Source organism: Sander lucioperca, chromosome 20 (assembly GCF_008315115.2).
Source record: "Sander lucioperca isolate FBNREF2018 chromosome 20, SLUC_FBN_1.2, whole genome shotgun sequence".
Taxonomy (NCBI): domain Eukaryota; kingdom Metazoa; phylum Chordata; class Actinopteri; order Perciformes; family Percidae; genus Sander; species Sander lucioperca.
Genome location: NC_050192.1, coordinates 17,966,770 through 17,981,271, shown reverse-complemented (window position 1 = coordinate 17,981,271; position 14,502 = coordinate 17,966,770). Strand labels below are relative to the sequence as shown.

The 14,502-nt window shown below is 42.0% G+C and overlaps 1 protein-coding gene across 1 annotated transcript in view; it reads right to left on the bottom strand.

Annotated features, from left to right (window-relative positions):
* The window catches only part of capn5a (calpain 5a), a 45,377-nt gene that overhangs the window by 24,472 nt on the left and 6,403 nt on the right, over window positions 1-14,502 (bottom strand). The window contains exons 2-3 of the mRNA XM_031304239.2: window positions 12,861-13,021; window positions 5,570-5,701 (exon numbers count right to left, since the gene is read on the bottom strand). Of these exons, the coding sequence (XP_031160099.1) occupies window positions 5,570-5,701; window positions 12,861-13,016 (288 nt within the window). The 5' untranslated portion in view covers window positions 13,017-13,021. The remainder of the gene's footprint in view (window positions 1-5,569; window positions 5,702-12,860; window positions 13,022-14,502) is intronic.

The window sequence follows — 14,502 nt, the reverse complement described above, 5'->3', positions numbered from 1 at the left end:
TTATGCTCATTTTCAGGTTCATAATTGTATTTTGAGGTTGTACCAGAATAGGTTTACATGGTTTAATTTTCAAAAAAACACCATATTTTTGTTGTACTGCACATTGCTGCAGCTCCTCTTTTCACCCTGTGTTCAGGTCTCTGTTTTAGCTACAGAGTGAGACCTCTCACTGCTGTAACATCTTTGTTGTCAGTCGCACATGCTCAGTAGCTAGGTAAGATCACATGCTCAGTAGCTAGGTAAGATCACATGCTCAGTAGCTAGGTAAGACCACATGCTCAGTAGCTAGGTAAGATCACATGCTCAGTAGCTAGGTAAGATCACATGCTCAGTAGCTAGGTAAGATCACATGCTCAGTAGCTAGGTAAGATCACATGCTCAGTAGCTAGGTAAGATCACATGCTCAGTAGCTAGGTACGGACTACATGAGCTAGCTAGCTGTTTCTCTAACTTCGGCCTGTACAAGGCAGGATTAGCCGGGAGACTTCTTCTAAATGAGGGCGCACTTCAAACTTTGCGTGGAATACCTGCAGAACAGGGACATGGAAGTAGTTCTATACAATGTATTTTGTAGATTAGGGTGAATTTGTGTGTGTTGTAGCAGTGTTTTGCCATTGAGAACGAGGGGGCTAACGTAGAAAGCCGTGCAGATTTTGACCAGCTCACCCGGAGACTGAAGGCAGTAGGGCTGAACGATATATCGAATTTTCATCGTCATCGCGATATGAACTAGCGCGATGAACAACGCGCAGCGTAATACGTCTCCATAGCAGCAGGCGGCGCTGCTCTGTATTGTTTCCATTAACAGTCTGATTATTTCACAGAAAATGAAAACCGGACGAACGCATCACGTGGTTCTTTTTTCTCCGGAAATTCACAGCCAGACTGTCATGGCGGCTCGTTCAGAATACGATCTCATATTGTACTAAAATAGTTCACCGAAACGTGTTTCTGAAAACATTTTAAGAGAGAAATAGGCCGTGCAGTTGCTGAATCTGTCTTCATTTCAGATCAACAAAGGTCAGTTTAAAAGATTTTCGTCGAACGTTAATTTCTTATAGTTATAATGCCTCATTTATGTGTAATTTGTTCAGTAAAAGCATGTCAAAAATGATCTATTTGATTTCTTTATTCAGTGGGAATAGGCTAGTCAATGTTTAGGTTCGCAAAGAACCTATTAAAGCACTAAGACATGGGAACAGTATAGCTAACATTCACATTTGAATATTTATCGCAAGTCATATCGTCATCGCAATATTAAACAATGTCATCGCACATCGCAGCTTTTCCTCATATCGTGCAGCCCTAGTAGGCAGGACACATTCAGACCGTATCTCACTCTAAACAGCATGGATGGTTTTTTTCAAAGTTTGTATGTGTTTGGAAGCACCAGAGACACAAAATAACACCCCAAATCCCAGAAAAAGTGATTCTTTCATAATATGGGCACTTTAAATGTGAATATTTTCTAGTTTCTTCTCTCCTCTGTGACATTAACTGAACATCTTTGAGTTGTGGACAAATACAAGACATTTGAGGACGTCATCTTGGGCTTTTGGGAAACACTTTATCATGTTCTGACATTTTATAGGCGCCCGTGTGCCCCGTCCACAGCAGTACATGTGTACTTCTTTTTTTTAAAGATTATTTTTTGGGGCATTTTTGGCCTTTATTTTTGACAGGACAGCTGAAGACATGAAAGGGGAGAGAGAGGAGGGTATGACATGCAGCAAAGGGCCGCAGGTCGGCGTCAAACCCACGGCCCGCTGCGTCGAGGAGTAACCCTCTATATATGGGCGCCCGCTCTACCAACTGAGCTATCTGGGCGCCCTGAATCTTCAAATTTTACATAGATTACCATTGTTTTTTTGGCTGGTGAGTGAAGCAAATCTACCAGCGTTATTTATTATATTTTTCCAGGTTTTGGCTAGTAGATGGATTGTTTTCGTGTCTGTACTCCTGCCTGCTTCTCCAAACTTGGGGGCGTACCGAGCGCCATCTACTGTAGCTAACACACTGACCTTAATTACCTCTTACAACCCCACTCTACACAATCAGAACTATCCCTTTAAGGAATGAATGTCCGTTCATTTCCTTCTGCTACACACTGAGAAAAACTAGTTCTGTAAACAGCTTCAACAACTTCTTAAAACCATCTCTATCAACTTTAGGGGCTGTCATTTATTTTATATATATATATTTATTTTATATATATATATATATATATATATATATATATATATATTTTATTTTATTTTTATTTTTTTTCTTCTTCTGTATCTGCCTCCTGTGAGAGCTTTGTAATATTGGTTTAAAAGGTGCTAAATGAATAAAATCTTACAGTTTTTTTCCAATTGCTAACACACTAAAATGACATAGCATAGCACAATTATTTAAACTGACACACAGAAAGCAAAACCTCTTCTCAAGTCTCCAAAAGTCTAAACACATTTTCTGCTTCACACACATTTTGTAATTCAAAAATGGGACGTTTTAAATGCACTGAACACGGTTCTCTGCATAGGACACAACAATCGGACATAAAGTCACATGTTTGCCATTTCAAAAGACCGTCTTTTCTGCAATTTTCTTTTTCAGTTTACTGTTTTTTTGTGAGCATATTTTTGTTCAGTCCAATGTAAATATATCTGCTGTGCATATGTTGCACTGACTTGTTTGGTGAAAAATAAAAAATTTAATCTTTCAACATCATGTGTGTGTACCTGCAAATATTTCTGTGATATGTGAACAATCTGCAGAATTTTCTACAATTTGAAATATTTTAGTATTATGGCAAAGCATACTAAAGACGAGAGTGCTTTTCATTATGCCCAACAGTGTGTAGTTGGTTAGACAAACATCTGGTAATATGAATGAAGTGTGTGCCATTTGGTGCAAAAGTTTGATTATGATAATGCTATATGTAGTTTTGGTTGCAGTGCTTCATTGTGCAGGATATATGAGGTATTTTGTAGTTTGGGTGTGTGGTTTTGTGAAGTATTATGAGTATTTTGATAAAACCAGCCTAGTTTGCTAAATTGTGTTTTAGCAATTGGAAAAAAAACTGTAATCACTTAGCTCTGAATAAGTGGCTTATTACTGAAGGTATCTGGTGCCACCTTATGGATGGAAGGTGGTATTTCCTGGTTGATGCAGCATCCAGTTCAGGTCCTTCATCAGCTGGATCTGTGCAAATTCCTTTAGTTTTAAAGAAATGATTTTAATCTATAATTTAAAGTCTCTTTGTTAAGCAGCTGTGAAATAAGTACTATAGTTTTATTCATTGTCTCAGTCTGTGAAGTTGTGATAATAACCATGTCACACTGAATCATCCTAATGATTTATCAGCTCTGACACGTATAGTTATTAAGAATTTATTTATTTACTGCAGAGGACTATGCTGAAATCATACTGAAAGGTTTTGCGACTTCGGGATCCAAGTGATCCTGAGAGGGTAAAGTCCACATGTAGAACCTTATTGTTATTGTAGTTATGATATGGAGGACGATGATTTATGTTTGCGTTGTTTTCCCTTTTTTTGCTCATATTTTCTTTCGTCTGTTAATGATGTATTTTCATATTAACAATGGTGTTTTGCAGAGGGCTTGAACCCAAGTGTGTGTGTGTGTGTGTGTGTGTGTGTGTGTGTGTGTGTGTGTGTGTGTGTGTGTGTGTGTGTAAACGGGCAATAATCTAAAATCACCTGGATTACAAAGTGTCACAGTACACACAAATAAATACACACCCAGTCAAACAAATCTCAAATCTGACACCCATACACTTGCATGACCACACACACACACACACACACACACACACACACACACCTTCTGCTCCACCGGCCGTAGCAGAGCCATTTTAACACACCCAATCACAATGTTTGTTTAAAATAACTTCCGGATAGAAACCACCTGCGTCCCCTACGTACAATTTAACAGCACGGAGCAAACAGGGACGAGGAACAACTGGATAAACTCTCATCTCCTTCATCTAAAATACATGTTCAATGCTTTCATGTGTCAACACTTTGACTAACATTGGGTTGGAGAGCTAATTTACCTGTTGGGCCTCAGACTAAAGAAAATGACGCCACCCAAACTAGCAGTCAGTCCGACCGGCGGGGACATGTTGCTGATCCTAACGCTAGATTTGGTTTATCAAAGAACAACAGTACAGAAAATAAACACAGCATAGACGTCATACTATATATCTTTAAAAGTTATGGCTGAAAATGACAACAGAAATAAACACGACGTAAAATATTACCTGATGCATTAGAATGCTGTATTTCTGGAGCTAGTTTTCTTTATTAAGTTATTTTGTTGTACTGTAGCGTGTTGTCTGTTTTTGTGCTACATTGTGTGACTTTTGTGTGCGATCTTGTGATGGATACTTGAATTAATATATTGTGTATTGTGCGGACCCCGGGAGAAATAGTGTGTTTGCTTTGATGAACCGAAGATTACAAAGCTGCAAGGACAACAGAAGAACGATAATACAACATGGATACCCTAGGGCCCTATGATTTCTGCGATGCGGAAAACGCGGAATCTACACATGAAAATGGGATTCTGTTATACACGCGGAATCGCACGGAATTTGCATAGATTTTGTTGACATATTAAATAAACGATTTTTTTTTTTTTTTTTTGCTTCCTTCTCATTTTTCAGTTTAAAACAACAAGCGAAGAAAGGTCTCTACCTACACCGTGGCCAAATGGCACAGCCTGTTGCCTAGTAACCACACGTCATCACGTTCATGTTGAGTTTGTTGCGAAGGAAAAAATATGACGAAGCGAGTGGCGCCTCCCGATAAGACAACGGTGGCAAAAAAAAAATGAAGAAACTCTGAATTAACTGCTAAATACCGGGCTGAACAATACCCCAACGACTACTACGAGTCTGGACAACGACTGTTTTGTAAGTTTTGTCAACATACTGTTGACTGGACCCGCAAAGACACACGTAACGACCATTTGAAATCAAAAGTTCATCTCAAGAACAAAGCTAAATCTCCAGCGGGCAAATCCCTCCAGGTTACCATTGAGGCAACGACAAAATCAACAGATGCAAGGCGAGAGTTTGTGGAAGATTTTGTTGCAGCGTGTGCTGAAGCTGACATACCACTAGAGAAAATGAAGAGGATACGTCCGTTTCTTGTTAAACATTGCAAGCAGGGAGGCAGACCCACCTGCCGCCGGTCTTTGACCAGCACACGCAAAAAGTGCTGCGAGAGATCCGTGGAAAGAAAATCTTGGTTGTTGTCGCCTAAACCTCTGACAACCGAGATCGCAGTGTCCTCAACACTGTTATAGGTGAGCATCCAGAGCTTTTATTTAGGTCATTTTGAATGTGCTTTGCTGAATATATTAACAGTTTAAATAAAAAAGCTGAATTGTGAGTTTGTGTCACTGAGTTTTTAAAGGTCAATACTGCTTAGAAGTGAAAAGAAATCAAGCAAATCCGAAAAATCAGAAAGGGCTAAAAATAAATCTGAAAACACGGAATTTGAAAAAAAAATAAAACAGATTTCATAAGGCCCTAATACTCCTCTGTGTCTTTGTCTCACCTTCTGCCATAGTGTCTCTATGGACGCCAGACTGGAGCAGGCGGCGACGAACCAGCAGTTTCCCAGCTGGCCTTGGCACAGGTCGTGGGCACTGATGCCGTCCACAAACAGATGGGGGTTGCTGGATATCTCCTAGAAGAATAAAGAAAGATTTCAATCCGTTTTCTACTTTTTCCCCGACTTATCTAATCAACAAAAGGGCGAGAGTGACAATAACTGTAAAATGTTTGTAGTGAGTAGTTTTGCCAGCGTAGGTTAAAAATAACATTTAAGAGTAAGGTAAAGGTACTTGATTGTCACATACACATACATGTAGCGAAATTCATTCTCTGCATTTAACCCATCTCTCAAGGGAGCAGTGGGCAGCCATTTACCGGGGACCAACTCCAGATCTGAGCCAGTGCCAGGAGGGCACGGACTAGAGGACCTAGTACATGTTTTTTGATGGGGGGGAAACGGAGCACCCAGAGGAAACCCACGCAAACATGGGGAGAACATACAAACTCCACACAGAAAGGCCCGGAACGACCTGGAATCGAACCCAGAACCTTCTTGCTGTGAGTCCAACAACTCCCGTGATATCAAATAAGCTCAATGTTTATTCTAGACTGAGGACATCTTTAGATTGTGCTAACCACTGGGCCACTATGCTGCTTTTCTAGGCAACAAAAGAATCAAACAATTTAACAATTCAGCTGCATTTGGAAATATCAGAAAACCACACAAACTAATAACCCATCAAAGAAAAAAACATTACGTCACTTGATAAGTTGAGTTGAACTAATTTCCCTCTTAGAGACACAAACATAGTAGATACAGGCTAAAGGTGGTTCTAGTTACATCATCAGCCAGTCCACGGTTTCAGTCCTTTACCACTGAAGACTACATTTGAATTGTTGTCTCTGGTCAACCTGCACGGGAGCAACCAAACGTAGAAAGACTGTGAAAGAGAGGGCGTTAGCCGGAGCTCTCAGTCACCCGTCATCAGGTAAATACAGGGTAAAAAAAAAACCCTCTGATTAAGCAGAAGTCGCTTCTGAATGTTCAAAGCAAAACAAATCACAGAGCGTTTTGAGAGGCAGACGATCAGGACGGCCGCCAAATGATAGGACAGGGATAAACCAGTGGCACACACCCAGCAAGACCACCAACCACGTGCTCCTGGCTACCTCTATTATTAGTCATGTTATCCTAAGTATTTCACTTGTACATGTTTAAGTTGATGTATAATTACCTTTTCTTTTTTACATTGACACACACACACACACACACACACACACACACACACACACACACACACACACAAACTCATGGACCAGTGGCACGCAGCAAATCTTCACAATATCACTTAACAAGCATAATACTCAGTTCTTAAGGGTATAAGTAGCACAATACTCAGTTCTTAAGGGTATAAGTAGCATAATACTCAGTTCTTAAGGGTATAAGTAGCACAATACTCAGTTCTTAAGGGTATACATAGCACAATACTCAGTTCTTAAGGGTATAAGTAGCACAATACTCAGTTCTTAAGGGTATAAGTAGCATAATACTCAGTTCTTAAGGGTATAAGTAGCACAATACTCAGTTCTTAAGGGTATACATAGCACAATACTCAGTTCTTAAGGGTATAAGTAGCACAATACTCAGTTCTTAAGAGTATACGTAGCACAATACTCAGTTCTTAAGGGTATACGTAGCACAATACTCAGTTCTTAAGGGTATAAGTAGCACAATACTCAGTTCTTAAGAGTATAAGTAGCACAATACTCAGTTCTTAAGGGTATAAGTAGCAGCGTCTCCGCCATATGTGGCGGCTGCCAATAATAGCAGATATGGCACAGTACTTTGCAAGTTGTTTAGCCTCTTTTTGGCCATCTCAAGTTCTTGCAGCCCTCTTACTACCAACCTGTGTGTGTTTCCTAGGCTACCAACACGCACACGCACATGCACACGCACGCACACACACACACACACACACACACACACACACACACACACACACTATGAACTCTATAGCCTGGGTGGTACTCTTCTTTCCTTCCTTAAAACATACACAAAGCTTGCAAAATGTGACTTGTCGATACAGGAAGACTTTATTTTATTTATTTTTTAAATGTAGCTTCTTATGAATCAACCAGGAACATGCCAAAATGACAACTGTAATGTAACCATTTAAATAAACAGCATTTTATTATTTTATTATTTTATTATCGTAAAACACACTTCATTCAAAGTCGACAGAAACAAAGTAAAACGTACTTATTATTGACATTAATGTAGCCAGACAAATTTAATTTTGGTTGTCAACTTACTCACCAAGTTAACATGACAGCTGATATGATTTGCCACGGGCTACGTTATTATTACTGTCAAAACTCTTCAGAAATCCAGAAGCTGGGACAACGTTTTTTTAACCTGAAGCTGAAGTGGAGCAGGTTTGGGCTTTCAGACACCGATCCAAACATGTGTTGACCCAGACGGTTGAATAATAAAGTTTTAAGTTCTTGTAAAAAGATGCCGTTACCCTGGGTAACAAAGGGTGAAATTATACAAATGTTTCCTCTCTCTCTCCACTCCCTGATCGATAATAACAATCAACTGGAGTGCTTTAAGTGTCCCGTTTAATTATTTAGCAGCTCAGATCATCTCTGACTGACAGTAAAAGCATATTATATACATGCAGTACAGGTTTGAGCGGGGTGTTCTTTCTACTGCATACAATGGAAATATAAACGTAATATTAAAAAATACACTATTTGTTCCAAACAGACTGTGGCTGTGTATGGGCAAGAATCTGGGGTTACCATACTTATCATGATACAGGGGTAACGAAGGTTGGAAGATTATTTTTGGGGCATTTTAGGCTTTTATTTTTATAGGACAGCTGAAGACATGAAAGGGGAGAGAGAGGGGGGAATGACATGCAGCAAAGGGCCGCAGGGCGGAGTTGAACCGGCGGCTGCTGCATCGAGGAGTTAACCTCTATATATGGGCGCGCGCTCTACCAAGTCAATTTAAGACCGCCCAATTTAAGACCTTTTTAAGACCATTATGAATGAAATTCAAGACCTATATCACGACATCAAAAAATAAAAGTTGTACAGAGGAAATGCAGAGTGACAAAATTACTGTACTTGCAAAGTAAATTGTTTTTTTCAACCTTTGCTTGTAAACTATTAATTAAAAATCGATACAGCGTTTTTGAGAATCGATACAGCATCACAAAAGATGATAGTCATATAATAGATATACAGTAGTGTGTGTGTGTGTGTGTGTGTGTGTGTGTGACAAAGACAGTGTACAGTACAAACCGCAGCAGATAGAAGCTGGAAAAGCCATTAAGCAATAACTCCATTATGAGCATTATATTTCCTCATCGCCGCAGTGGTTACTGTTGCAGTGCATTACAAACACTCCTGAAAACAAACGGCGAACGTGTTCCCTGAACAAATGGTCCAGGGAAGTGACTCAAAAGTGTCTGAGGCCAATCAAGTTTGGCAGTCGAGTCCAACAACTCTGTAATATCGAACGAGCTCAATGTTTATTCTAGTCGGAGGACATCTGTAGATTGTGTTATGATATCAGTAGTCCACCTTAAGAAAACAGTGATGTCTACTAACTAACAAGTATTCCCATAGGGTGGGGCGATGTCTAATGAACTGGCATATGACCATGTCCACATTCACGATGGACGATGACAAAGCCTGAGTTAAGCTTAGCTGGACTGCTCCACTGAAACTGGACTTGGACAGAAAAAAAATAGTAATGATATCAGTTAAAAGGAGAAATCCGGCGCAAAATGAACCTAGGGGTTAATAACACGTGTACCGAGTCGACCGTTCTCTGGGATATGTTCTCACGCTAATCGAATGTGACCAGTTTTATCGCAAACCGCTAATTAGCTTTTAATGCTAGTCGTCGGGGCAGAGGGTAAAGTAAAAAGATATCTCTATTTCTACACCACTAACAAGGCTCACAATATCACCACACTTCCACGGTAGCGTAATGACGGTCCCTACATGTTAACCCAAGCATAGAGAACTTTTCGTGACTGTTTCCCCAAGATGGCGCCTGCCTGTATATGTGAATGGTACAGTCCACATAAACTATCTTTTTAATAAACTGTCTGTACACAAAGCTCTCGATGTACCGGTCGATTTCCTTTCCTACCCTCACCTATTGTCATGAAGGCTGGAGGTCATGACCGAAAGAACGAGATCCAGGGTACAAGCGGCCGAGATGGGTTTCCTCATTCAGTCATCCGTGAGGAGCTCGGAGTAGAGCCGCTGCTCCTTCGCGTCGAAAGGAGCCAGTTGAGGTGGTTCGGGCATCTGGTAAGGATGCCCCCTGGGCGCCTCCCTAGGGAGGTGTTCCAGGCACGTCCAGCTGGGAGGAGGCCTCGGGGAAGACCCAGGTGGAGGGATTATATCTCCAACCTGGCCTGGGAACGCCTCGGGATCCCCCAGTCGGAGCTGGTTAATGTGGCTCGGGAAAGGGAAGTTTGGGGTCCCCTGCTGGAGCTGCTGCTGCCCCCGCGACCCGACCGCGGATAAGTGGACGAAGATGGATGGATGGATGGATGTCTGTAAACTTACAAAGTTCTCAATGCTTGGGTTTACACGTAGGGACCCTCATTATGCTACCGTGGAAGTGTGGTGCTATTTTGAGCCTTGTTAGTGGTGTAGAAATAGAGATTTCTTTTTAATTTACCAGTGCTCCGACAAATCCCAGAGAACGGTGGACTCGGTACACGTGTTATTAACCCCTAGGTTCATTTTGCGGCGGATTTCTCCTTTAATGATATAATCCCCTTTATTGCTCAGGTGTGTTGTAAAGCTTTGAGTTTTTGTAACGGTGCAGATCCACCTGGCCGTGCGACGCTTCTGTCGCGCCGCGCTCCGCTCTATTCCTATGGGTGACGTCAAGCGACTTCAACGTGCACGCAAAGCATTCCGGGAAGGCGGCGCTGCATTTGAGAAAATGTTGCGCGTCAAGAAGCTCGCCGATGCCCATCTTTATGCAAATTAATCCGTTGAACGGTAGGCGACTATCCAGTAGAAGTAGACGAAAATCTTTTAAACTGACCTTTGTCGATCTGAAATAAAGACAGATTCAGCAACTGCACGGCCTATTTCTCGCTTAAAATGTTTTCAGAAACACGTTTTGGTGAACTATTTTCGTAAAATACTAGACCGTTTTCTCAACGAGCCGCCATGACACTCTGTTGAAATTCTCGAGAAGCCAAACCCACGTCAGCCGTTCGTCCAATCACCAGCCGGTCAATGGTGTGGAGCATCAACCATGGATGTATGACGTCGCGACACCACGTTTCAGTCGTGTCGGACATATGGATCTGTACCGTAAGAGGAGCGATAACCTTTTGCTGCTGCACACATCTACACTTTCCTCCTGACAACTTCACCAGAAACAGGGATGTTTAATTCTCCATATTTGTTTGCTTTATAGATACAGTATTTATGATTTTGTTTTCTGCCTTTTTTTTGTGTTTTTTTTTTATAAACACTACTACAGTAGCTGGTAGTTTCAACCGAAACTGTAGAGACAAGCTCACTGTTTACCCCATTAGACAAACCACACCCCCGCAAAGACATCACCGGAGATGAAGGGCCAGCCATTACTGCACCGCAGACTGCTCAGTGAGCTGATGAGCCGATTCACAGCGGAGACGGGGAGAGAGACAAGAGGCAGAACGAAGACAGGAGGCAGTGGGCGGGTGACGGTGCGTGAGACAAGTACAACAGAGAGCATGCGTATGGAGAGAAAAGACGTAACGTGAACTCAACAGGGAGAGGAATTTATGGAATTTACCCCTCTGCAATCCCCCTCAAACACCCAGGTTGTGTTTGCTCTTCGCACAAATATTTGAGCAACTATTTGGACAGCAGAACAACATTGGACATGTAATCTGTTTGCTACTTCACTTGTTCTCTCTCACGTGTGTGGTTGAATCAAGACTATGGGGATTGTGTGACTGAAATATAATATGAAATATGTCTCAGCACAGACGTGGAAAGTGGTCTTCTGATCCAATGATCTTTGACTACAACAAGCTTTAAAAAGGGAGAGAAAAAAAAACAAAATGCACCTTGTTACAACATATTTTAATTCAAATGTTAACCCAAAATGCACCTTGTTACAAGCTTTAAAAAGGGAGAGAAAAAAAAAACCAAAATGCACCTTGTTACAACATATTGTAATTCAAATGTTGCTAATAGTTTTTTATGACAATAGATTGGTATTATTGGACTAACTGCTGGTACACAATAGATCTACTGGAATACATTTTTTTAACTAGGACCAGAAGTAATTGGACCAACAACAAAAAAAGAGGCAGAAAAGAAAAGTCCTATACTCCTGTAAAGCAGACAATGTGAAGAATTAAAATATTCATCTTACACTCGTTGGGGGAAACGTGGAAGTCTTGTTAACTATTTAATAAACCATGTTCTAAGATCTGAGCGCACGGTCCAAATCCACTTTTGCTAGTTTGACGGCGGAAAAAACGCTCTGTGTGCCGGGCGCATGGTTGAAAAGGGTTGTAGTTAGTGTCTTCATTAATCAGAGGTGTGTTTTGGGCGTAACATGCAATCAACCAATCAGAGATCATCTCCCATTCCCTTTAAAAGCCAGGCGCGTTTGGACCGTGGAGCATTGCTATTATGATGGAGGATTTGCACCGTAATATTTTTGTTTGTAATCTTTTGCATGTGTGTGTGCTGCTGCGCTTCGCTGTGTGTGTAACAAGCATAGTGTGTGTAACAAGCATAGTGTGTGTAACAAGCATAGTGTGTGTAACAAGTATAGTGTGCGCGCGCTGTGCATAAGTCTAGGAGCATTTTACTAATTTGCTGTTAAAATAACAATGAAATGCTGCGTTATTGACTTTAGACCAAGTTGTTGTTGGTCAATGGCGCGATCACTTCCCGCTGCCTCAAGATAGCAATACGCCCAGAATGCACCTGAACACACCTCCCTGTAAGACCAGCACGCCCAGAATGCACCTGAACACACCTCCCTGTAAGACCAGCACGCCCAGAATGCACCTGAACACACCTCCCTGTAAGACCAGCACGCCCAGAATGCACCTGAACACACCTCCCTGTAAGACCAGCACGCCCATGGGCACACAGATGGGCGCAGGATGCATTTGCTATTTAAACGACGCGGGCGCTGGACGGGAAATTGTCAACTGCGTCGGTCTTAAACTAGCAAAGACTCTTGCGTTGGGCTTTGCGCCGGGCCGCGCCGGCCCAATTTCTTTTTTCCTCACCTTAGGCCTTTTCCAGATGACTGTGCCGATGCTGTTTCTCTGGTAGAACAGAGACTGGTCGGATGCTGGGAACAGCGGGTCTTCAAACAGACGTCCATTCTGCTGGCACTGCCTCCTCAGGGTGGAGAAACACTGGCCCTCGTACGGAACCACCATCCCCCCTGCACAGACACAAACACACAGCTCGATGGAACACTGAAAAGCCCCTACTGGAAGTTCAACATACTGTAGCCTACACGTGATGCGTAGTGATTCAGCACAACGGGGAAAAGGCAGGGCTGAGACTAACACTGTGACTGTTGTTACGGTTTTCATAGAAAAAGAGGCAACTCTGTGCAACACTGTGACGTAGAGCTGCAAAGATTAATCGATGAAATTATTAGTTGTCAACTATTAAATTAATCAACTATTTTGATAAGCGATTAATCGGTTTAAGTCTCTTTTTTTTATATTCTCTGATTCCAGTTTCTTGAATGTGAATATTGTTCTAGTTTCTTCACTTCTCTGTGACAGTAAACTGAATATCTTTGAGTTGTGGCATTTGAGGACGTCATCTTGGGCTTTTGGGGAAACAATGACCCACATTTTTCATCGTATTCTGACATTTTATAGACATTTTATAGACAACTAATCCATTCATCCGGTAAAATAAGCGACAATGACAGTTAGTTGCAGCCCTAAGGTGATGTTAACAAGGATTAGTGACAGGGATATCCTTCTCTTTTAAGAAAAGTCATAAATCTTTATACACACTCCAAAGAGCTACTCAGTTAAAGTAGCAAACACATCTCAACAGTTATGTAACAGGAGGACAAACAGAAAGCTGGGACGGTCATGTTTGACTACGGATCACCAGCAAAGCAAACACATGATGAAATCTTCATGCCTCTGTGTGTGTGTGTGTGTGTGTGTGTGTGTGTGTGTGTGTGTGTGTGTGTGTGTGTGTGTCTGATTTGGTGAGTGAAGTCCTAACAGCAACTTCCTGTCTCCCAAATGGAGTGAGACTATGAAAGAACGAGGAAGCGGTGTGTGCTCATGTGTTTGTTTGGGACACGGGAGGCCTGGGAGGCCTGTTGAGGACTCGAAGCGGAGACATTTTAGAACCGAGACGCCACGACTCGGAGTAACTTCCTGTATCTGTGTCGCGTGGATTTCTCCACGGCCACGCCTCTTCAGGAGACTGGCGGCAGGTCCTGAGTGCATTGATTTCAATGGGAGAGGTCAACGTGAACACCGATTAGGACTAGAGTGCGGATCGGGCCGCATTTTTCTGTCTGAGCCCGGCCCGAGCCCGACACAGTTAAAATCTCGTCTTTTTCTCATACTAACAACACATGTACGTTTGTAGGAAGGCATTCGGAAATGTCAACAGATGAGGCATCAGCGCACACAGGGCAACAAGCGCACGTTAACACAGACGCGCACCTACATAATAAGCTATTCTATATCTGTCCGAACCCGGCCCCCGACGGGTCCCGATGGGCTCGGTTCGGGTATCCATCCTGTAATTAGGACCCATTCTTTGGCCCCGTGAACACCAAAGTACACTGAACAAAAACAATAAACGCAACACTTTTGTTTTTGCCCCCATTTTTCATGAGCTGAACTGAAAGATCTAAGACTTTTTCTACGTACACAAAAG